The sequence below is a fragment of the Chelmon rostratus genome, chromosome 5 (genome assembly GCF_017976325.1).
Source record: "Chelmon rostratus isolate fCheRos1 chromosome 5, fCheRos1.pri, whole genome shotgun sequence".
Classification (NCBI taxonomy): domain Eukaryota; kingdom Metazoa; phylum Chordata; class Actinopteri; order Chaetodontiformes; family Chaetodontidae; genus Chelmon; species Chelmon rostratus.
This window is the reverse complement of record NC_055662.1, coordinates 21499481-21522393: the sequence shown is the minus strand read 5'-3', so window position 1 is coordinate 21522393 and position 22913 is coordinate 21499481. Positions and strand designations below refer to the sequence as shown.

Here is a 22913-nt window from a genome sequence, read left to right as displayed (position 1 = left end):
ACTGTGCTGCAAGGTGTTAGCCACCGAGCTTTACCTTGAACCTGCGTCTGGTACACCACAAAGTACTCGTCGTTCCCGCAGCTTTCGAACTCCTCCCCGTGGCAGCGGTGGAGACACATCTCCTCGTTCTCAAGCTCATGAAGGGAGAAGAGAGGGGTCGGGAAGCCACAGCGACATCGATCTCCGGCCAGAACGGCCAACGATTTCTCCTGAAAACACAGCGGCCGTTACACGCTGAGGACACACTCACAAACTTACAACGCGTGAGCACACACATGTCCCCTCACCCTCTCCGTGCACATGTCCACGCACTTGTCCACAGACATGTTTTGGATGGCCGCGCTGAAGGGAAGTGCCAGAGTGACATTGTCTGGCCTGTGGAAGCACCCTTTGAAAATGGCGCTGCCATCTGAAACAGACAGAAGCAAAATGTTACACCCCAACAGGAAAAAGAACCATAGTATACTCCGGTTTTATGGTTACTGAGCACAGCTTCCATCAGATTGGCCTCTGTTCACTGACCCCTGATGAAGAGATCCCACAGAGGCTCTCGACCAATAGCAGCACTTACAGCCCTGCGGTGTGTTGATGACCTTTAACCTCAGGTCTTCACTCTGGTCTGATGGATAGACCGTATATCACAACAGAGAGAAGAGCTGCTTCTTCATCACGCAAGAAGTTTTTAGTTTATCTGTCAGATGTTTCATATATTAGATGTTTTCGTTATTATAGCTTATTTACAGAATAATTGGACAATTATTTGTTTTCAGCCTCAAAACACTGCTAGAAGAAGAAAGTGGATTTAAATCACGGTTGAGCTGTTTATCATATGCAGCCTGTGACAGGAAGGTCGTGAGCAGCATCAGTTTATTAGAGAAAAAATCTAAACATCCATTTCACGTTCACTTCAGGCTGTCAACATGCCAGCCACAGTGATATACATATAAGGGAGTCTCTGCTGTCTCTCTGCATATGAAGCATTACAAACAGGAAGGAAACCAAACTCTAAAGCTTTTCACTCTGATAGATACCATGATGAAGACAGCTTGCTTACTCAAACATCACTGAATAAAATATGCAAATGGGGCTTTGCTTCTGCCGTATTTCTTCCTTTTTATGCTCATGCTACCAAAACCAGTCGCTCAGCGAGACGGTTGAGCTAATCTATCAGTGCTGTGAGGCTTGTAACACCACTTGCAAAGCCACGTGTGGGTATCTGATGTTTTATTAATTTTTTGACCCCTTTCTCTGACTAAAGTTGCATTTTTAATGTCATGTCCATGTTCTCTTTATTCCACTGCAGTGAGAGTGCATCCTCTTCCTTTGCCCTCGCATGTGGCAGAGCTTTTTTTAGATCAAATGCTTTTTGAATGCTGTTGACACATATGCAGCATTCAAATGTATATCGCACACAAGGCCTTGAGAAGCAAATAATAGATCATTAATTCTGACAACCAGCTGAGTGGAATCTTCATGCTTTGCTTACAGATGATTGTATAACAATGAGGCAAAGGAAATTAAGTCAGAATAACATCTCTGCAGTAGCAGCAATCGTCAGACGGTGATGGTCTCTGAGTGGCAAAAACCACAAAACAGCCACCTCGACACATTTCCTGCATTTCCTCTTTGATGCCCTGAGCCGGGCTCACATGTTGAGGATCATGGTCAGAGGTGAAGACACAAACATGAAGAGCTTATTCAGCAGTCTGATGGACAGCAAAAAGCAGAAATGAAAATAATAATAACAAACTTATTATTATAACAAACAGCATTAAACTGGACTGGGAGAGTGCCATTTAGATTGGAGAGTCGCTCAGATATTCACACAGGCGTGTGTGTTAACTCCCTTTGTATTAGCAGATGAATTCTAAGTAGTGGGCAGATGAGAAAACGGAAGAGCAAACAGAAAGTACCGAAGAAAGGAACCTGCAAGTCTTGCAACAATTTTTTTAACAAACTACCTCAGCACGCAGATCTTTCCGGCTCCTGATAATCAGCTATTCCTTCACTTTGCTTCAGTTTTCCAGCAGCAGGCAGCGAGTGTTTATGATGCAGACCACGGTTGGCTGGGCTACGTAGGTAGCACAGCTCTCCGGGGGAAAGAGGTAAACACAACAGAGCAGCTTGCTCCCAACTGTGGCATCAACCCAAAATAAAACAAATATTTTCCCTCAAAATAGCATCTTTGTGCCTCGGCGGATAACGTCAGTGTGCTCGGCTCATTTTTTTTTACTCAATCAGATTTTCTATTGAAAGAAATAATTCAAATTTGAAATGTGGCTCCGCTCTCTTGTGTTTACTTGATAGCCCCCGTGTGCAGCAGCTTCCTATGAAACCCAGGGGAGTTTGGTTAGCGTCGGACTCACAGCGGCGTGCTGACTCCTGGCTCAGCTCCAGCCGGTAGATGGACAGTCGGTTGGCTCCTCCGCACAGGTTGCTCTTCTCTCCTTTACACTCCATATTGCATTCACTCTCTGAAGCATTGGGCGCCTGGATCTTGTGACCGCAGTAGCACTCTGCTCCGAACTCCAGACCTGCGTACATGTAACCTCTGGAGGAAAGAGAAAGGAAAAAAGGATTAGCATCGTTAGCAAAGGAAAGACAGCTTGAGTGATTGCTCTGAGCCTTCATTATGTGCCTTAATCCTTCACAGGCCAATACAGATTATCAATCAGAGCAAACTGGGCAAGCAGAACCAAACACAAGATGCACAGAGGATGTTGCGAACACATCCAAACATTACTCTGGAATAACATGAAGATGAGAGAAATGACACTTGCTGTGAGGCTTTAAGGCAAAACCAATTATAAATATACTTGACAACTGAATCCATCACACAAGGTCTCTTCTCTGCTTTCTGTTTCTTCTTGGAGGATCTGACTCCCAGGAGGCCTTTCGGATGCAATTAGACGTCTAACACACCCCTCACACAGGACAAATCCCCTGGGCTGTCAATCAAACCCAAACCTCCGTATGCCGCTATGTGCTGTTGCCCCTCATTTGTTTGTCTGTTTTTATTAACTGGCTGCTCTGGGAAAAGCACGAAGCAAGAGGAGGAAGGAGGCTGAAAACAAGCATATCTCTCTGTTCCTATTCTCCGCCCTGTGAATCAGTGATGGGTGTAATTCAATGCATTCGATAGAGCCGTCCCCGGTATTCCACGGGGAGGAAGAAGAGGTGAGAGAAAGATGGGTGAGGCAGCAGAGAGAGGGAGACAGGATATGAGGAAACAGGAGACAAATGAAGGAGAGGATCCAAGAGATTAATGTTTCAAAAACTGGAGCATTCATTACTGTGTTTTCTGTTTTAACCCCAAACGAACCTCTACAAACACTGGATTTTTAGACTGATACAGACATCAGAAAACAAAAATTTGGATTCGAATATATCAGCTGATGGTTTTTATGTACATACAAGTAAATAAATCATGAAATTACATTTATTGTTATGATTATTTACAAAAATGGACTGAAAGTGTTCTATATGTCCAAATGTATGCGAACCCCTGAATATTACACCCATACGGGACTCCTGAACACGTAATTGCAAAGCATGGGAATTATTATGCTGATATAAAAACTGCAACTCTTCTGGAGAGTCCTTCCACTAGATTTTTGGAACCTGGCTGCAGGTATTTGCTCCAATTAAGCCTCGAGAACATAACTGAGCTTGAGTACTGATGTTGGGCGATGAGGCCTGGCTCGCAGTCTCCAATTCATCCCAGAGGTGCTGGATGCAAAGCTGGACTGTCAGCCAGGCAAAGCTGGCAATTACCACATGACAAGCGTGAAAGGGTTTCAGAAGACAGTGTCAGGTGTGTGTGGCCAGAATCCACAGTCCCATTTCACAGAAAAATTACACAAAAGAGAAGTACAGGAGGTTCATGAGATGCAGAGCACAACACAGTTTATGTAATGTGCAAAAGTTCCACATGTGTGTCAGTCTTTGGATGTGGAGTAAATTGATTCTTTTTGCATTTTAAGAGTCTCTGCTGTGTTTTTCTTGTCGGTGTGTGGGATATCTTTCTATAAAATGGATCTACCACTGGGCCTCAGAGCTCCAGGCTCCAGGATTACTGTGTGTCAGCTGCTTTATTCTAGTTTAACCAATAATTTGTTTAGGAATATTCAACACTAAGGCACAACTTCAAATGACATGATGTAGGCCTTGAGGTGTGCCCTGCTTTATTACAGAGGCCGTGTCAGTCGAGCTTATGATTTCAGTTTTGTGCTCTCATGTTGCATTTTTCTGGATTCTGGATTCTTCCTAGATCTGGTCATGGTTGATGGGTGTTGAATTATATGGATCTTCCCTGAACTGTTCACACATAATTGGAAACACGTGTCTAAAATATCATTGTGTGCTGCAGCAGTAAGATTTACTTTTATTGATACAAAGGGACCAAACCCAAACCCAGAAAAACAGCCCCCAGCTTTTTGAAGGATAGTGTTTAGATTTTTTAGGGTGGGAAAGAAAGCAGGACATATCCCTTGACCTGGTTTGTGGGTTGCCAGGTTGTGGTGAAAGATGGAGTGAAACTGTATGTAGTGTGTGGATTGTGTGTGTAGATAATGTTTCATACATGTTTGGCAACATGGGTGATGTCAGATAAACTATGAAACTTAGTGTATGACCATTATTGATAATAATGAGGGAAAAGGCCATGCAGAGATGGACTTCAAATATGGAGGGAAGGCAGAAAAGTGTTGGTAGGTATGCTTCAGAAAATAATAAAATGATAATATGATATGATGAAAAGCTAAAACTGTTGGCTCAACTGCAATTGTTTGTTTGCTTTCTCCAGAATATGTGTTTTTTATTATTGTTTTGCACATCAAGATATATGTCGATGTTAATATCTGTGTACCCACGCTGCTCAAGAATCGGGCGCCAGATCTTTGATCATTCTGGTTCTATAAAGCACCACAGATGAGGGGGTACCTTTTAATCACTGTCAGCATTTTTAATATTCATATCAGCTCTTCTGCACTATCAGTTCTACTTTATTTCTCACACAAGAGATAAAAAAGAGAGAAAAGCGAGGGATATCTAATGGATGTTTTTTGTAGCTCTCATACCTTTCTGCACAGTTGTCTTGGCAACGGAATACAGTCATTTTTTTGTAGTCAAAAAAGGAAACTCCTCTCAGCGCCCTTTTCTGTGTGTCATCAATGTAGCAGCCGATATACTTTGCTGAAAAAGAGGAAAAATATAAGTTAGTTATGTCCGCAGAAAGAAAGACAGATTTTTAAAATAAGGCACATAGATACATAAAGTGTTTGTGACAAAAGAATCGACTTCGGCTCCTGAGAAATGCTGTCAAAAGAAATTGTGAAACAGCTGTTTGACCATAAAGTGAATTCTATCGCTGCCTACACAGTGTGTGACAGAGCACACGAGGAGTCCAAACTGGGCCAGAGTCTTTATTTATTTATAAAGACACACATCCCCTTCTAGTGGCCTGTAACTGTAGTGGCAGTCATCGCTGCATTATTTCAGAAGTGAGTGGGGGTTGGGCTTCAGTGAACCTCTGCAGAGGCAGCAACCCTTCAACAGCTTCTTCCCTCCCATTAAAACACTGCTCCCCTGTCTAACCGAGCTGCACAGGCTCTACTGTACCTTTAACAAACAAACCTCTCGCCATCTGTGCTGTGCCATTACCCCTCTGAGCCTCTGTTAATAGCTAAATGAGTCCTCGTCCGCTGCATTACTTTAATTGTCATGGTCTAAAGGCCTGCATTTCAGCAGCATGTGGTGCGCTGCAGGATTCCCCTGTAATCTTCCTCCTTACTATTGTTTAGCTGGAAAATAATCTGCTTTATGATGAAGGGAAATGCTGATTTAAATGGAGCTGGAACCTTTTAGTTGAATAGTATATTCCTGCTTAGGATGACATCAGAGTAAAGGATGAGACAGCAGATGCATCTCATGTGTCCATATTACTATTAGCTGCTCTGCTTTTATACTTTCAGTACACACACAAAACCTCCCAGTACCCGGAGGATCATATTAACTAATGTCAACAGTTTTCAGCTAGATTCTCTCCCCAGTCTACTCCTTTTTGGACTTCAGTGCAATATGCTTCTGTGCTACTGCACCACGCAGTACAACTGTGTACATGTGCTGCAGTCTGCACCTTATGCTGCAATATTTTCTCCAAATTAAATTCAGGTCCCGGTGAGAATGAGCGCATTCGCAGTGAGAGGAAAGGAACGAAAACTACATAAGAGGGTTTTTGGAGATGGTTTAGACTGCAGAGTAATGAGTGCTGGACGTATGAGAGCAGACGAATGCTTTGAAGATACTAATTACTCTACTATCGCTTTCCGCTGCAGTCCTGCGAGGTTAGCGTTTCAGAGAAGGGAAGGACGGGAGGAGAGGAGGAGGACCGAGCCAGACTGAGAGACCTTCATTTGATCAGCTTGGATTTACATTGTAAACATGTTTGCTTTGCCGGCCTTGGATTGGAAGAAAAACTAGCTCTGGACTGTACTTGCAAAGCACCGTCCTTGAATATTGTACACTGCAATGTGCAGCAGGGTACTGCTGTAACGCAGAGTTTTATTTTCTGGTCAGGCTCTCAGAGGCTGGCGTCTGGCCCGGAGAAGAGGGAGTTAAAAATCAGCAGCCTCCACATTTTGTCACAGCGCTAACACAGACGGAGCAGCAGTCACTCACACTTATGTTTCGTGTTTATGGGCAGTTTAGATTCTTCACCTGCTCGTATACGGCACTCTGGAGGGAAACCAGAAACCCGCACAACCACAACAGAGTTATCGTAAAATCCTGCAGATATTTATGGATTTTCAGCGTCTATTTTAAGTCATAGATATGAATAAATAGAAACACCCATGTGGAACATGCTGGTTTCCAGTCGTCCCCCTGCCAGTCATATCGACCAGATGTTTACAACTGCTGAACCGAGTGTTTCTCACTGGTGGAATAACAACTGCTTAATCTTAAATACAACTCCAGAGCAGTGTACTGAACTACAGTTTTAAGGTACTTGTCCTTTACTTGAGAATTTCCATTTTAAGCTACGTTATATTTCCACTGCAGTTACATTGCACTACATTTATTATTTGACAGCTATAGTTACTAGCTGTTAAAGATTCAGATTTTATATGGATAAGATGATTAGTTTTTTAAATATGATCCAGTGTTATAGATTAAACTGCCCAACAGGACATCAGGTAGTAAAACTTAGCTCCACCTCTGGCAGCTACGATATAAAATGCTTATTGTTTAAATGATCCTAATAATCCTATAACAGAATATAACATCAGGATCAGTAGTTTCACGTCGTATTGTTACACTTGCACTGTACAACTACAATTTATACGTCCTTTTCATCACATTTCAGAGAGAATATTGCGCTTTTTACTCCACTACATGTATCTAACAGCTCTTACATGAAAAACACACAATCAATTTATAAGACAGCCCAATTGTAGATTAATAGTTAAATTAGCTCCAGCTACAATATTAAATGCTGCTTACGTGTACTATATATATATACATATATATATATATGAAAGGAGCTGTTCTGTATGAGTACTTTAAGTACATTTTGATGATTTCTTGAGTAAAGTTTTGAATGAAGGAGATTTTCTTGGTAGAATTTTTGCTTATTTAGACGGTGACAGCTGGAGAGAGACAGCACAGTCAGCAGAGAGAGAGGACAGGACATGCAGCAAAGGGTCCGGGCTGGAACTGAACCCGGGCCGCTGTGGTGAGGACTCGCTCTGTCAGGTGAGCCATCGCAGGGCCACCACATGAAGGACATTTGCTTGTAAGTATTTTAACATCACTATGTTTACATAGCTGAAGGATGTGAGCACTTCCTCGACAACTGCTACTACTATATTTCTTTACGAAGAGAGTGGTCAGAGTCTGGCACCACTATGACTGGAAGGTTTGGACTGACAGTCATGTGTTTCCTTGAGTACATGTTACATATACATATCCAGTGTTGGCTTTGCTTTTAATAATTTATACCTCGTCCAGCAGTGCAGAGAGTGTTTGACAGGGTAAGAAAAGCAGAGGAAGAGAGAAGTGTGCCATGTGAGTAAATGATATCCTTTAATCGGCAAATTTGATCGTGTTTCATCTGAAAAGGGATGAGTACGCAGGATATTCATGCCGCCCAAGGTCAGAGACGTGGGCTCTGGCCGGACACTTCCTGTCCTCCTGGTGTTTTCAAAACATTGTGTGATTTGATAGGATGTCAGATGCCAGTCAGGAGTTTACATGTAAACCTTCTCTGACTGGACCGTGTAGGTACACAGTTCACAAAGCGAGCAGATAGAAGCTGCGATGATGATGTTTAGATGTTGTGACTGTGTTGCAGCCCGAGTGTGGCTGAACATGTGCCGAGCAGCACAAAGCGAAGCTGCAGCTGCAGAACTGTGGGTGAGACCCTCACTCTCACACAAGACAGAGGGCCTAATCATAATCACCATCTCTCCCCACTCTCAAGAGATTTCCTACAGGACCAATTACAACTAGAAATTCTCAGTCATTAACATGATGCAGTTTGTAATCAGAGACTACTTTGAATCAATTTCATATTAACATGAAGTGTTGGAGGGATAAGTGCTGCCTGTGTGTTTGCCAGAGGATGTGCATTATAAATCAGCCTGTGCTAAAAAGTTCCTACAATTTGTAGAATATTCTAATTAGCAACTATGACAAAAACTATGGTATAATGATTATTCTGGTAATATTTTTCACAAGTATCCAGTCATACAAACAGAGGAATCATTAATGTTGCAACACTGCAATTATTCTTGCAATTGCTGGAACAGATTGTGATTATTCCCTCATTTAAAATTAATTTATTGTGCCAGTAAAGTCTTTTTATATGTTTGCTGATCTGCACAAGTGCACATTGCATTGAATTACTGCAGATTTTTTTTATGTGCGAGCCGCTAAAAGCCACCACAGACAATAAAGTCAAATCTCATCATTTATAATTTACCATAATTTACCTTTTTCAATTTTGAGATCAGTGTAGTTAAGTATGGAATCTTGGTATAACCCACCTCTTCCATCGTCCATGTCTTTGGCATTGCGTCCTTTAAGTGCACGGTTCCAGTTGCTGGTGTAGTCTCCCCCCCTGCCCACTGTCTCATGGCCCTCATGTCTGGCCTTTTTCATCCACGGAGGGCCATACCTCCGTCCAGACCTGCGCGTCTCCTTAAACACTCGACTCATGATGCCAAGCCCCCGAGCGTCTGACAAAGTCCGGCTGCCCATCTCTGAAGCAACCACAGAGTCCCGGCCCCCTCTGGCTCCGGGGCCGCTGTCCCCGACAAAGCCAGAGTGCAGGAAGACGAGGCTGCCGGCGGTCAGGTAGAGGAGGATGAGGGAAAAGAATCGGACAGGTTTCCTGCGGAAGTAGCGCTGTATCTTCAGCAGAGGCTTGGCCATGCTGGCTCCCCCTGCCACTCAGACACACTCTCCCAGTGAGGAAAACTCATAAAGCAGAAGAATCAACACCAGCTCTCGCTCTTTCCACCACTCCGCCCCACTGGGCCCAAAATAAAATGAAGAAAAAGTCAGTTAGAGTCTTAATCCTGAATGAAGGTCATCCAAACAATAGCATCACTTCTCCCTCATGTATGCCTCTTCAGTCTCATGAAGACGCTGCTTAGTTCACACCTTTGCACTGTGCAGCTCTGCAGATCGTGTGCACATGAGAGTCTCTCTGGGTTCCCGCTGACAGTCCAGGCCTGAGAGCCGGCTCCGGGGCCGCAGCATGAAAGGTGAGCGGCTCAGAGTGAAAGATGATCACCCAACACTGCTTTCACTCCAATTATCAGCCGGTAGAGATGCCACACCAGCTCAGCGGTGGCACTTTCTCCCACGCTGTGCAGAACGAAGAGGGTTTTATTTAGGAGCTTCGTCTTTGTGCGGCCGGCTATTCACTGAGACGATCCGGGAGAGAGAGGGCGTGACTCACCATCTGCAGTAAAGACACGCACACAAAAAAAAAGGAAGAACAAGTGTACACCTGAGTAAGCTTTATCGCACATGGAAGAGGAGAAAGAACATGAGCAGTTTACAAAAGGATGAAGTCAGTGCATCACCTGCAAGGAAATAAATTTCAAACCTCCTGCTGAGCTCTAACATCATCCAACAATAAACTGCCCATTCAAACACTATGACTGGTTTCTGTTATATGTGATTAACCATCCTCATTCTTTTTCTGTAACACTCACATTAATGAGAACATAAATTTGGAGCAAAGATAAGCAAAGACATAAATATAGGATTAAAAGCAATCTGGAAAGTATCTGGGAAACGGATCTGTTGTTTTCTGTTGTTAGTTTGTGCACCAGTCAGAAAAGCTTCACTGCAACAAGCTCAGAGCTCCACATTATCTTTAATAAATTAGGTTAAGCCGGAAGGGAGAAAACAGAAACAAAGCTCTACCCTGCAGCATTTTCACTGATGTCTTTTGGAACTAATGTGTGTGGGAATAGAGGGGAATTAAAAACATTATTCAGGATGATTTGAGGTGATGATAATTTGCGTGAATCTGTGACAGGAAAAGAGCAAACAGGCTTTTTTTTTTTAACAGTGGTAAAAAAAAAAAAGAAGTTACGTCTACTCATCCATTAAATTCAGAGCTTATTCTGTAATGGGTTGTCTTTTTCTTATCATGATTCTCTTGAAGATTTTACACTGATTACTGCCGCTTCTTTGGGATGCAGACTTCCCAATTTCTCCGCAGCCTCTCTCAAAGGAGTCTCTGTTCTGGGACGAGCCCGGGAGGCTACAATTGGAAGGTGTAATGCAACACTCCTCGGGGTCAGGGAATTTTCCAGAACATTCGAGGGGACACTCGCCCTTGTGGCTCTCTGTCTGCCCCGGGACTAATCCGCAGAATGCTTGTCACCTGAAACCTCAATGGCACCGCAGACCCCCCTTTGGCTTTCCGCCCCTCTACTTTTCCCTCCGGTAGTCTGGGAAGAGTCTGGGACCCACAAGGAGAAATGGATCACATTCTGCTCATGAGCTTCAATCTGCAGCATGTGAGCACAAAGACAATCCTCATCCTGTCTCGTTTCTCCAAAGCATCCTGTTCAGTGACTTCTGAATATCTGCAAGGACGGGTTTCATTACAGATGTCTTTGTCTGCATTTTAATTATTCAGTGTTTGGCTCATTTTAAGATCAAACCTCTTTTCATGAGTCAAGTTCGGAAATCATAAGCACTAAATGTTCTGAGGTATAAATGAAGGGTGTTGCAGCTGATGAGTCAAAGTTAATAAAAACACAAAGTGAATCATATTAGTGGGGTCCATGCTCAGGACATAAAAGACATCGTTTGTTCAGGCTTCACTGTTTCAAAATAATGACAAAATAATGTCCCAGCAATAAATCTCTTCTGCTGTCTAATTGCTGGAATACAGTTAAAGCTACATTTCAGAGCATTCACGAATAAACCTGCTTTATTTTGAAGGAATTGTTTGAGTTTTTGAGAAATATTTATTCACTTTCTTGCAGAGAGTCAGATAAGAAAATTGATACTATTGTCTGTACACTTAACATGAAGCTACAGCCAGTTAACTAGCTTAGCACAAAGACTGGAAAAAGGGGGAAATATCTAGCCTGAGGTTAAATTCAAAAATACCTCTGAAGCTCACAAATCAACACTTTATATCTTTTTTTAAATCCAAACACAAACAGAAATGTAAAAATGACAAGTTCTGGTTTTACTGGGTGTTAGCCTGTATACCTGACTATTTCTTGGGAGTCTTTATGCTAAGATAAGCTAATAAGCCACTGGCTTTAGCTTTACATTTAGAGGAGGGGCTGGTATCAATCTTCTCATCTAAATCTCTGCAAGAAAGAACATATTTCACAAACTATTTAATGTGAGATAAGATCAGTGATTCCCACGAAAGGCCTGTATTCCAGAGGGAACACAGCTATTGTATAATAATGCTTAGATTTATTTCCTCAGCTGTATAAACAACACTAAAAGATTGAAATACTGAAAAGAGACTCCTACAGTGTCTATAAGCACAGAGGTTTTTCAGTCTTGCGTCAGTATTTTGTTCCATGTTGATGGAGAAATATTCATATTTCAGGATGAACAAGATGCAGGAACTCTTTAACAAGCTGGTCTGTGTTCGAGCTGAATAATTTGTTTGCCTTAGAGAAATTAATCATATCTAGGTTAAGTTCTCTACGAGGTCTACATAGAACAATAAAACAGCGTATGTCAACCCGCCTCTGACTGGGAGCTCACTGTGGAGGGAAACCTGAAAATGTGTTGTGGCCTCTTCATGGGACTGATAGAAAGATGGTTTAGGGCTCTCTCTCTCTCTCTCTCTCTCTCTCTCTGTGTGTGTGTGTCATGCAATGATGGCTGCAGCTAAAAAGCAGCAAGGTGCTTCTGCTCTGATAACCCAGTAAACCGATTTATGAGGGTGAACAGATGGAGAAAATGACATAAGGATGCAGTGCATGTGACACCCACCCACGCAGTCTCTCACACATGCAACAGGGCCGCACACAGGTTGATTACTGGTGTTAATAATTCAAACCCCCCCCTTGTTACAAAAATGACATTGACCTAGTGGCTATTTTGCAGGTTCAAATGACAGTAAGAGCAGCGTGGGTGGAGTCTAGCTGCGCCTGCATGCATCCTTCATATTGTATGAGGTAAAAAGAGACAAGAGTCCACACTGTCACACAGAAGGCGCTTTGAGCTAAATGCTAACATGCTCAAAATGTCAATGCTAGCATGCTGATATTTAGAAGTTATAATGTTAAACCTGTTCACCGAGTGAGTTTAGTGTGCAAGCATGCTAATATTTGTTAATTAGCAATGCACAAAGTACATCTGAAGCTGAAGGCAATGTGATTAGCTTTACAGGCACTAAACCAAAGTGTTGCATGAATGAAAATTTTCACTTGAGTTTTTACAGTTTTACAGTTCATTCTGGGGGCAACATGAATGTTTATACTAAATTTAAAGGCAATCCATCCAATACTTATTGAGACATTTCACTAAAAATTACAAATGTGAAGCTCATGGTGGTTATCAAAGACAATTGGATCCACTGACTGAGGAACCATGACTGCGTGTACAAAATTTAAAGGCAATCCATCAGACAGTTGTTAACATTTTACAGTGTGGTGGACCAAACAACTGACAAAGCCAATTTTCACGCCATGCTGCTAATGTGGATAAAATTCCCAGAGTCAGACCATCGCATTACAGCTTTACACAGTGTAAATTGGTGCAATTAAGAGCCACAACAGGTGAACTTTATTCACATTCAAAGCTAAAAACGGGTCAAGTGTCTAATTCAGACGTGTCCGTTTCAAACAGAGGGAAGAGGAAACGCAGCAGACGAGAGATAGGAGGTGCTGCAGAGGTCTTTTTGCCAAATCATGGCAATTACTCATGTGGAGCGGACATGAACTCACTGACTGACCATTAATTCACATTCATATTAAATGAGCCAGCAAATATTTAATCACAGCGGATTTAGAGGAGGAAACGTCAAAGTTAATCTTTGGCGAGCAGGCCGACAGCCAGCTCAGCTTGTGCTGCAGGCAAATGGCTCCACAAGTCAGTCCATAAATATTCTTCATATCTGTCCTGGGACACATCGACCAGAGACAGCGCTGAGCAAGACAGAGCTGCGGTCAACACTGTGACACCCCTCGAGTTCAGGAACAACACTTAACTGTCAGCCAGCAGGGACAACTGGGTTCAACAAACAAGGAGTCACCTTGACGTAAGAGAAACCTGCTGTTAAATGATACCAGCAGTAAAAAGCCTCTAACAGAGTGATTGTGTATTATTTTTTTGTGGTTTGAAGGAAAGAAACTGCTGAGAAATAATACAAAAAGGGAACTTTAACTCAATTTAAGACAATAGATGTATGTTTCTGATGTTCTTTTTTTTATCCTCAGATTTGAAGAGGTTGGATATTTAACAGCTGGATATTTTCATAATAGAAGCAGATGAAATCTTCAGTTTTGTTACTTGGTTCTGCAGATGTAATCAATTTCCATTCCCCCATCCTTCGATTGCCAAAAAGCATTCATTTCACTCCAACGTGGGTGAGGCTTTTCAACAGCTAGACCTCAGGATCTCCAGTGCAAATTACGCCAGCTGAATCAAATTAGTTGTGATATCCTCCCACAGTTTAAAATGGGGTTTTTTCTTGCTGTGTTTTCACAGTTATAACAATACAGGAAACCAACTGTATGGTCAGCGAGCTTATCTTTGGTGCACAGTAGAAGCAACGCTGATAGTCATGAACAGTGGGCTTTTAAAGGGAAGAAACACTCATTACTGCGATAGAAACAGTTCGTGTTAACAGTGGCAGGAAGGAGAGGTTATCCGGTGCACGGCCAACAGCATTAGCAGGAAAGGAAGCCATCGGGGCTTCTCTCATTGTCCTTGTTGTCTAACTCATATTACGTGCACACACGGCCCATCCTGTAAAAGTACTGTACTGTACTGTAACATGCCTTCAGTCCTTCAGCAGCAGAAGGGTTAACAGCGTTAGCTGCAGCAGCCCTGACCCTCCCCTCACCCTGGGGCCTGTCTTTCCGCTCTCCTAGTGTGTTTGGCCTGCCAGTGCGCATTAGCCATGTTTGTCAAATCAAATCAAACGAAAGATCGCATTCCTCCCGCGGTGATAACACTGGCAATGCCTGCGTTCAACTTTACAGGGATTATTCCACACTATCCTGCTTGCAAAGTTGTGTCATTACAGGTCCGGGGGAAAGCTCAAGACCACCAGGAAGCAGCAAGGTTGTTGAGAGGACGCCTGAATGAGGATTTAATACATACCATGCAGCAAAAAACACTAAAGCCCATCACAGCACCAACTTAATGTAAACTGTGATTCAGGTGTAATGATAGGAAGTATTTGCAGACATTTACAGCCTAGAAAAAGACTCCAGTTCACTCAGGAAGCTAAAATGATCCAGTTGGATGCCAAACTTTTGCTGCTCTGCGGAGCAGATTCAAGCGGTTCGCTCAGCGCAGATGGGTACTCGTAGGAGCGCATGACCCCTGAAAACTGGAGTGTGAACATGACTGCTTCCAATAACAACAGGATCGCGCTGCCAAAGCCGTTTTCTTTGCTGAGTGTTTGGCGAAAGTTACCACGGTGCGCGCTACAGTTTTGGCTACCCATTTTGGCTTCAGCCATTTTAATTAGACCTGTTTTTGATCTCAGTGTGTGCCCGCATTAGTGATTGGCTCAATGCCCAATACAATTAATTACTGGCGGCCACTCAAAAAAGCTAATAAGCAGAGATGTCTGCAAGAATCTCTGTGCAGCCACAGATTATATGAAGCTAAGAGAGCAGCAAGGAAGCAACAAGACGACCGTGAACCCACCTCTGCTCCTGCGTGGACACTAACTCAAGAACAAGGTCGTGTTCTGTGCATTGTCTTACTGAGGAATGTATTTCTCCACTGTCACCCGTTATACCTAGCCATGTATGTCCACCTCTGTTGGGGATTTACGTCCGAACAGTCCCCTAAGTATACATTACCATATCAGGACTCCCTCTTGCTGGCCTGTACTGCGTCATCTCACATACCACGACTGAGAGTGGCCAACAGTTTAAACATCAGTTTACCTCTTATCATGCTTAATCTAACATATGTTTGATATTTGATTCATCATATACCTCACAGACAACCTGCAGACTGGTGGCGAATAAGACGTCCAGAGCTCCCACTATGCTCTCATTAACCTCTCATTAGTGGCCTGCTGAGAGTTTAATGATACAAGATGCTAATGAAAACGTCTTACGTTTCATTTTAGATTTATTTGAGAAGGGCCGTGTGGTTTAATTTTATGGGATCCCTCAAGCTTGGCCACTGCAACTTTATGTCATTTAAATGTACATAATACGACTGAACAGTAGTTTTTATGCATATTAGCACACAAAGCGGCAGTTGTACTGTAGAGCTCTATTTTACTGTATAAATCCTGCCAGGAAAAATAGCCAAACTGCTGACTGTAAAAACAAAGCACGCAGACATAATTTTCCACACTTGAATGGTTTGACAGAGCGTGTAACTTATAAAATATGTAAGTCCAAATCCATCCAAGGTTTTCACCACCTTTTCCACGACACCGTCAAAGCATTTGGTTGGTTTGTTGATCCTACGTGTTTTCAATTCCTTCAGCAGCTGAGGAGCCAATCATGACTCTAGGTCGGGAAGCGAACGAGAATGAGGATCTGACAACTTCACCGGGTACGTAAGACGCCCATGCACTGCAGGACCGCTGCACATCTGCGCTTGTCTCTTGTCATATGTAGTCAGGGAGCACCCAGGTGGTCTTTTAAACATTCATTTTAGAAAAGGTCAACACATTCTTTCCTATGGACGCTCACAGAGCTGCACAGTCAGATTTCACCACTGTCAAAGCATCAACACCTGACAACTCTTCAGGAAAGCAGCAATTTCATCACTATATCTCAACCAAAACATTGGTATGCTTGATTTAAGGGCCTTGCTCAAGAGCACCTCAGTGGTCCAGATTTATCCTGCCAGTCCGGTGGACTGAACCGACACGGCAAAGATATAATTGGGAGTTAAGTTTAAACTCCAAAAATGTCTCTCCTTAACTAAACCTGACTTCACTAACATACAGATAGAGATGCACCATGACAATAACAAAATCAGCAGCGATGGTGCAGTGATTTCACAATAAACAACTATTTGTCAACAGGCAGATTTCAGACCCTGCTCTCATTTTTGGGGTAAATTCTGAAACAGGCACTTACTGCAGCGATACAGCGTCTGCTGCTGTCATGAATATGATTGCTGTGTTTAACCCTGCTGGTTACACCCTCCCAAAGCCTTTAGGTAATTAGAAATACCAGTGCATTTGGCACTGGAGAGGCTGAACCGACCAATCACTGCAAGAGTTTTTAAGCACACCCTATGAAGCTTAAAATTAAGCCCAGGATGGCGGAGAAAAAGCTCATTGTAATCCTGATGATACTCAATGGTCCATTAAGCTCAGTGGTGACCTTTTACTCTGAAAGAGAAGAGGTAAATTAAAGGGTCTAAAAATAATGTAATCCTTTTCTTTGACTGGTGCACAGTAGCGTTAAGCCGCAGCATTGTAATCGAGTGACTGATGATCGTGACCATTTCCACCAGCGTACGGCGATAAGCAACTGGCACAGTCCAAAGGAAAATGGGAGTGAAGCAATAATAGCTCCATTGTGATTGTGGACACAAAGCAGCAGAGTTCAATTAGGCATGAGCAAAAAGACAAAAACCGAACAAATCATTTGCACAAAATCTGGATTAGCACTAATTCTTCTACTCGTACACTTGCTTGTCATGCAGTGTGGAGTCTGTTTGTAAATCTGAAGCTATGAGGAAGAGGAAGAAATGAAAGGAGAGAGAACTTCTACTATTTTGGGGAGAGAGGTGCAGGAAAAAAAAAAGCTTTGATGCCAACAGGAGAGACAGTCCTGGCACTAATGATGTGTCACAAAGCTCCAAACAGAGAGAAATATCCCAGATTCCTGTTGTGTGAGTTTCAGGCCGACCCTCAGTAGCTGCCACTCCCACATCCCAGTTGGCCACATAGATGGACATTTGAGAAACAATCACTTGAATCGGTCCCCTCTAATGGCTTCATAAAAGAAGTAATTATTCTGCAGCGGGGAGGCGCTGTCAATGGGAGATCAAATGATGTCTTCCACTATCCAACCTTAACAAAGCTCTTCTTTCAGGGCCTTACAGAATATCTGCAGCTCAGTTTTTTTCAAGGAGGAAAGGAGCTTTTTCTCCCTTTTCTTCTCCCACCTCCACTAAGCACTGAAGATCTCTCTGCTTTAATTAAAACTGAATTCTCTCAGCACAGTTCTGCTGTGAATCTCAGTCCTCTCCGCTTGAATAGACTTAAGAGGGGATTGCGAAGGGTTTCAGCAAATGTTTAGTTGGTGAGGAGGAGGAGAAGGAGGAGTGATGGGGGAAATAGGAAATGCCTCTGTATGGATCTTGAGGCAGTTTTCATCGTTAAGTTAAACTGTGTGACGCAGCAAACACATCTTAACAACATGTATCTAAGAAGCGCAGTTATTTATTAACTGAGAACAAGTGTTCTCAACAGCGCCAAAGAGTGGGTGTTTGGCTCAGCTTAATTTGAAACCACGCACTATCAAACAGTATTTTTAATATTTATGTGACTCAGTATTTACTATTTGTGAGCTTACGCAACATTTCTGTGAAACAAGAGGCCAAAAAACCATAACTTCAATCTGTGGTGTCAGTGTCGGACCAAATAATCAGTCCAAATCTGAAGAACTACACACACATGCTTCACAGTTCACGGCCTCAGTCACACGTGTTTGCCAACAACTAGCTGTGGCACGTTTCTCTTAAAGCCATTAATCAATGTCTTTCTTACTAACCTTTCTTACTAATTGTTAATTAGTAAGAGTTTGAGTTGTGGTACAGTAGGCGTATGTCTGATGTTTGGAGAGAGCCAGGCTAGCTACCCCCCCACACACACACACACACACCCACACACACCTCCAGTCTTCATGCTAAGCTAAGCTAACCACATCCAGCTCTGCACTTAAGACATGAGATAAACAAAAAAAAGCACATTTACCCAAATAATGAATTATCCCTTGAAAACTACATTACCTAACTGAGGCTCAGGTTGTTTAGTTACACATCCAGCGTCTACAGAGCATCATTCATTTGGAGTCATGTTTCTGGCCAGCTGGCAAATGTAAGTCCAATATTCAGTCTCTTGTAGCTTTGTTTTGGTCTTCACCAAGTTTTCACAAGCTAGCGGCTAACTTATTTTAGTTTTACATAATTTTTTCTGTCTGCTGTTTAGGTTTTTAAGGGCTTTTTCAGTGAAAACAGCTGCCTGTGAAGCCGTAATGAGAGCGGTGAGAATGAATCAAGCATTTCTGTAACGCGATAAAACCAAAACAATTAGCTGAAAGATGCTAAAAAGCTCTGTTGACAATTCTCTGTAAGTTCATCACAACTAGCGAGTCCTAGCATATTCTATGTTTGATTCCTTGTTGATAATAAATTATTGATTAGAGCAGCTTTAAAGGGCCATTATGTAGAACACCCCTCGCCTCGCTCCTCTCTTTCTGAGCATGTAGGAGACAGTGTTGGAAAAATTGCGAAAGGCGCCCTCTATAACCAGTGTGTGGTTTGCCTGTACTGGGCTTCTGTAGAAACATGGTTGGATATATTGATATAAACGGCTAATTTTAAGGTTTCAAGTGATTATACAGTAATGAAAAAATACTTAATTTCTGCCATATTCTGCCAATAGATCCCACTAAATCTTACACACTGGTCCTTTAAATCCTGAAACCACCTAAACATTTCACTCTAGCGTTTTTAGCCAACACCAAAATGAATACAGTTATATCCAATAACCATAATGTGTTGTTGGGGGAACTTTTTCGCAGAGGAAGATGTTGACACAACTGTCTTTCTGTATCACACAGCTTCTTCTGCTCTGCTGGACAGAGTAAGAACAGAAAAACAGCCGAGTGCTCGGCGGTGCGGTGAGAAGGGAGACAGACCCTCTACTGTAGGATGCACATTCAAGCTCCCGTGTCAACGAGCACCCACTCTGCTGAAGTGTCCTTAAGCAAGACGCTGACTCCTCCAGCTCTGTTGTTCTGCAGCTAACCCTTCACCTCCTGAGAGAGAGGCATGAAAAGAGCATTTTATATCTATTTTTAAAGCACCGTAATGAATTATGGTTCAGTCTGAACTTACTTTGCCAAAGGCACTGACCACTGCGTTACAGTAAAATGTGTGTTTCAGAATTTCTGAAGACAGTTGGGGTGAAATAATATGGTGTCATGTTCAGGCTGGTTGCGTTTGAAGTGATGAGTATTGACGAAACTTCACTTCCCCTTTGGTAAAGTCCTTGTTTTCCTTTAAGAAAACCACTGTGTGGTCTCACAGGCTAAACCCACACAGCTGAGTCCATTTTCAGCTAGAAAATCATTGCACATGCCCTTTGCCTTTTTGATCCATTGTGTTTTCAGGTCAGCGTCAACACTCAAGATTTTGACGAATGTATATACTTGAGAGGTAGATAAGTCTGCCCCGTTCAAAGCTGGGAAAAGAGAGGATTAGAGAGGCTACTAATGATGTCTGGAGTAAAGAGGTGATCTTGCTCGAAGCACCACATGCTGGGAGCACTTCAGACAACACGAGATCCTGAAACTGCCGGCTGTTGTCTCAGCATGAAGCACAGTTAACAATAGGCATTCAGTAAAACAGTCGGGTACTTTACATTTTCCAGAAAAACAGAAATCTAATCAAACTGATCTACCTGACACAGTCACCGTATGTGTGAAAAATATCGAAAAAGTAAAGTTTCTATGTGGTTAAAGATGCCAACCACATCACTACAGCTTCCCTTATTCAACTCTGGCAAAGGTAATACAAGTACTGAAGTACTGACTTAAAAGTAGCATAAGTAGAAGTACTAATAATGCATTGTTTTATATATATATATATATATATAGTATATACACATGTATGTATATACACACACATACACACACACATACACATACATGTTCATACATATATATACATATATACATATATATGTATGAACATACACACACACACACACTCACACACACACACACACACACACACATATATATAACTGCATTATTCTTCTAAATGCAAGTGTCATCAGCATTTAAAGTTGCCGCTGGTTAATTTGGCACTAATCTTAACTACTTTACATTCTGTTGTGTACATTTTAATCTCTAAAAATACATACGATTCATAAGGTAAACAAAAACAAGTATCTCAAAACTGTACTTAAGTACAGTACTTGAGTAAATGTACTTACTTTGCACCACTCACTGTAGATTACATTGTACACAATGTATTGTTTGTTAGAAACTGGAATCATTCTGGTAATGTTGGATTGAAAGCTGATGTGAATTCAGAATAATCCACCATGAGCCACGTTTACAGTTTTATAAACACTGAAAATGTGAAGTGGATTTTTGGTTCTTTTTTGTTTTTCCTGACGCTCGGGCATGACTGTAAAACTAAATAGTTTCATAAAAACATTTTGAGCCCATTTCTTCCTCCCCGGACTGCACAGATAGTTGAAAGTTATATGAGGTGAAGCAAACCACGAAAACAGTTTTCATATTTTTCCACAAACTGTGGTCTCAACAGAAGAATGCAGCCAAAACATGTGCTTTGACTCATGTGCAAAAATCTTATTTCTTAAATCTTTTTTCTGACTTTATGCCGTCTATCTAAAGTATTTAACATTCTTTTTGTGGAGTTGTTTGGGAAATGAACACAGACTGAAGTGGAGGAACAAGCTGGAGGAAAGTATGTACAACAGGCAGCATCTGAGCTGCAGTGGACATCATCACAGACTGTCACTCCCTGACTTTATTTTCCTTTAATCGAAAGCGACTGAAAGGTTAGCATGAGAGCGGGCAGCTCGTCTGGCTCTGAGTGTTGTTGTACACAAGCTATTTAGCTGTTTTTGATGAGCTGTTCAACGTGCACAATCACGCAGCGCAGCGAGCTGGGCGCAGCAGATGCATTCATCTGAGGAACATGGAGTGTGTATGTGGTCGGGTGCTCTGCAAGCATGCCTTGCAAAATGTGTACTGAACCATGGGCCTCATCAGCATCACGCAAATCTGCCTGTAAAGGTCGGGCAGCACCAGAGGCCTGCTGTCAACATATCCTGTCCAATTAAATATGAACATCATTAGAGGCCTTGTTGCTCATGCATCCTATTTTTAGTCAACTGTTGTTGTTGTTGCTGTCATTATGTCCTTATTGTTGGTCCCATCAAATCTATACGAGATGACAATTCCATGACTAAGTAAATCAACACCTTAAAGTCTGTGCATCTCTATTTGCCACATAAGATACAATAAGTTCCAGGTTAATTACTGGGATAATGTTTCATGCACTGCTCTGCACTCTGTCCATTTTCATTTTCATTGTCCATTCTTGAAAAAAGGAGCTAGTTTGCAAACAAACGAACCCTCATTCATGATCAAATCACCAACAAAAGTGTTGTCAAGGCAACCGCAGACAAGTCGCAGATTCCAAAACATCATCAGCGGAGTCTTGTGACTCGCTCTACCTGACGCAACCCTTTCCGTGCTTGTCCCTGCAGCGTTACTGCTTTTTCCCTAAACTGTTATGTGGTCATAAGGCGGGAAATTGGCGGTACAGATCAGCCTGAATATCAAACTCTGCTCCCATTCACAAAGACCCCGTGCAGAAACTGTTCCTGAACATTTCAGGGATAGACTGCATATGTGTGCAAGGCTTAAGAGAAGGAAAGGGTATGCCATTTTTCCTTATTTTGTTTATCTATTTTTAATCAATAACATTTTCTACATTCTCACTTGATGCCTTTGCTTATATCTTACCAACATGTCTTTCTTTAACCAATATTTTGTTTATTTGTTTGGTTTTTAAGCGGTAGGATGTGCCAGGCTTAGAAAAAGGACAAAATCTACGATCAGTGGACACTGAGAAAGCTATTGTTGATAATGTTGTCACAGCAAAGTTCAAGAGAAATGCTTTTTCCTTCTGTAATAGCATTGTTTTCCAGGACCTGACACTGTTGTCATCAGTTACCACATGGACCTAAAATCAAAAGGAAATTGAGAAAAGGTCACTTCTGCAATGATGGAAAGGTTACATGTATATGTGTACACAGGAGAGCACTGCAGTGTGCAATCAACTGTGCCTTGTGTGTGTGTGTGTGTGTGTGTGTGTGTGTGTGTACAGGTAGAGGTAGAAATGGACAAAGTATCTGGGGATTCAGGCTTTCTGACAGCTGCCTGTTTCGGGCTCACAGGAAGGGTTGAGCCTCACTGTTGCAGCAT

General features: G+C 42.3%; 1 protein-coding gene across 3 annotated transcripts in view; it reads right to left on the bottom strand.

Annotated features, from left to right (window-relative positions):
* The window catches only part of wscd2 (WSC domain containing 2), a 42711-nt gene that overhangs the window by 6918 nt on the left and 12880 nt on the right, over positions 1 to 22913 (bottom strand). For all 3 annotated transcript variants that reach the window (XM_041937006.1, XM_041937005.1, XM_041937007.1), the window contains 5 exons: positions 9045 to 9967; positions 5079 to 5193; positions 2367 to 2551; positions 288 to 409; positions 35 to 209 (listed from right to left, as the gene is read on the bottom strand). In XM_041937006.1, coding sequence (XP_041792940.1) covers positions 35 to 209; positions 288 to 409; positions 2367 to 2551; positions 5079 to 5193; positions 9045 to 9432 — 985 coding nt within the window. In that variant the 5' untranslated portion in view covers positions 9433 to 9967. The remainder of the gene's footprint in view (positions 1 to 34; positions 210 to 287; positions 410 to 2366; positions 2552 to 5078; positions 5194 to 9044; positions 9968 to 22913) is intronic.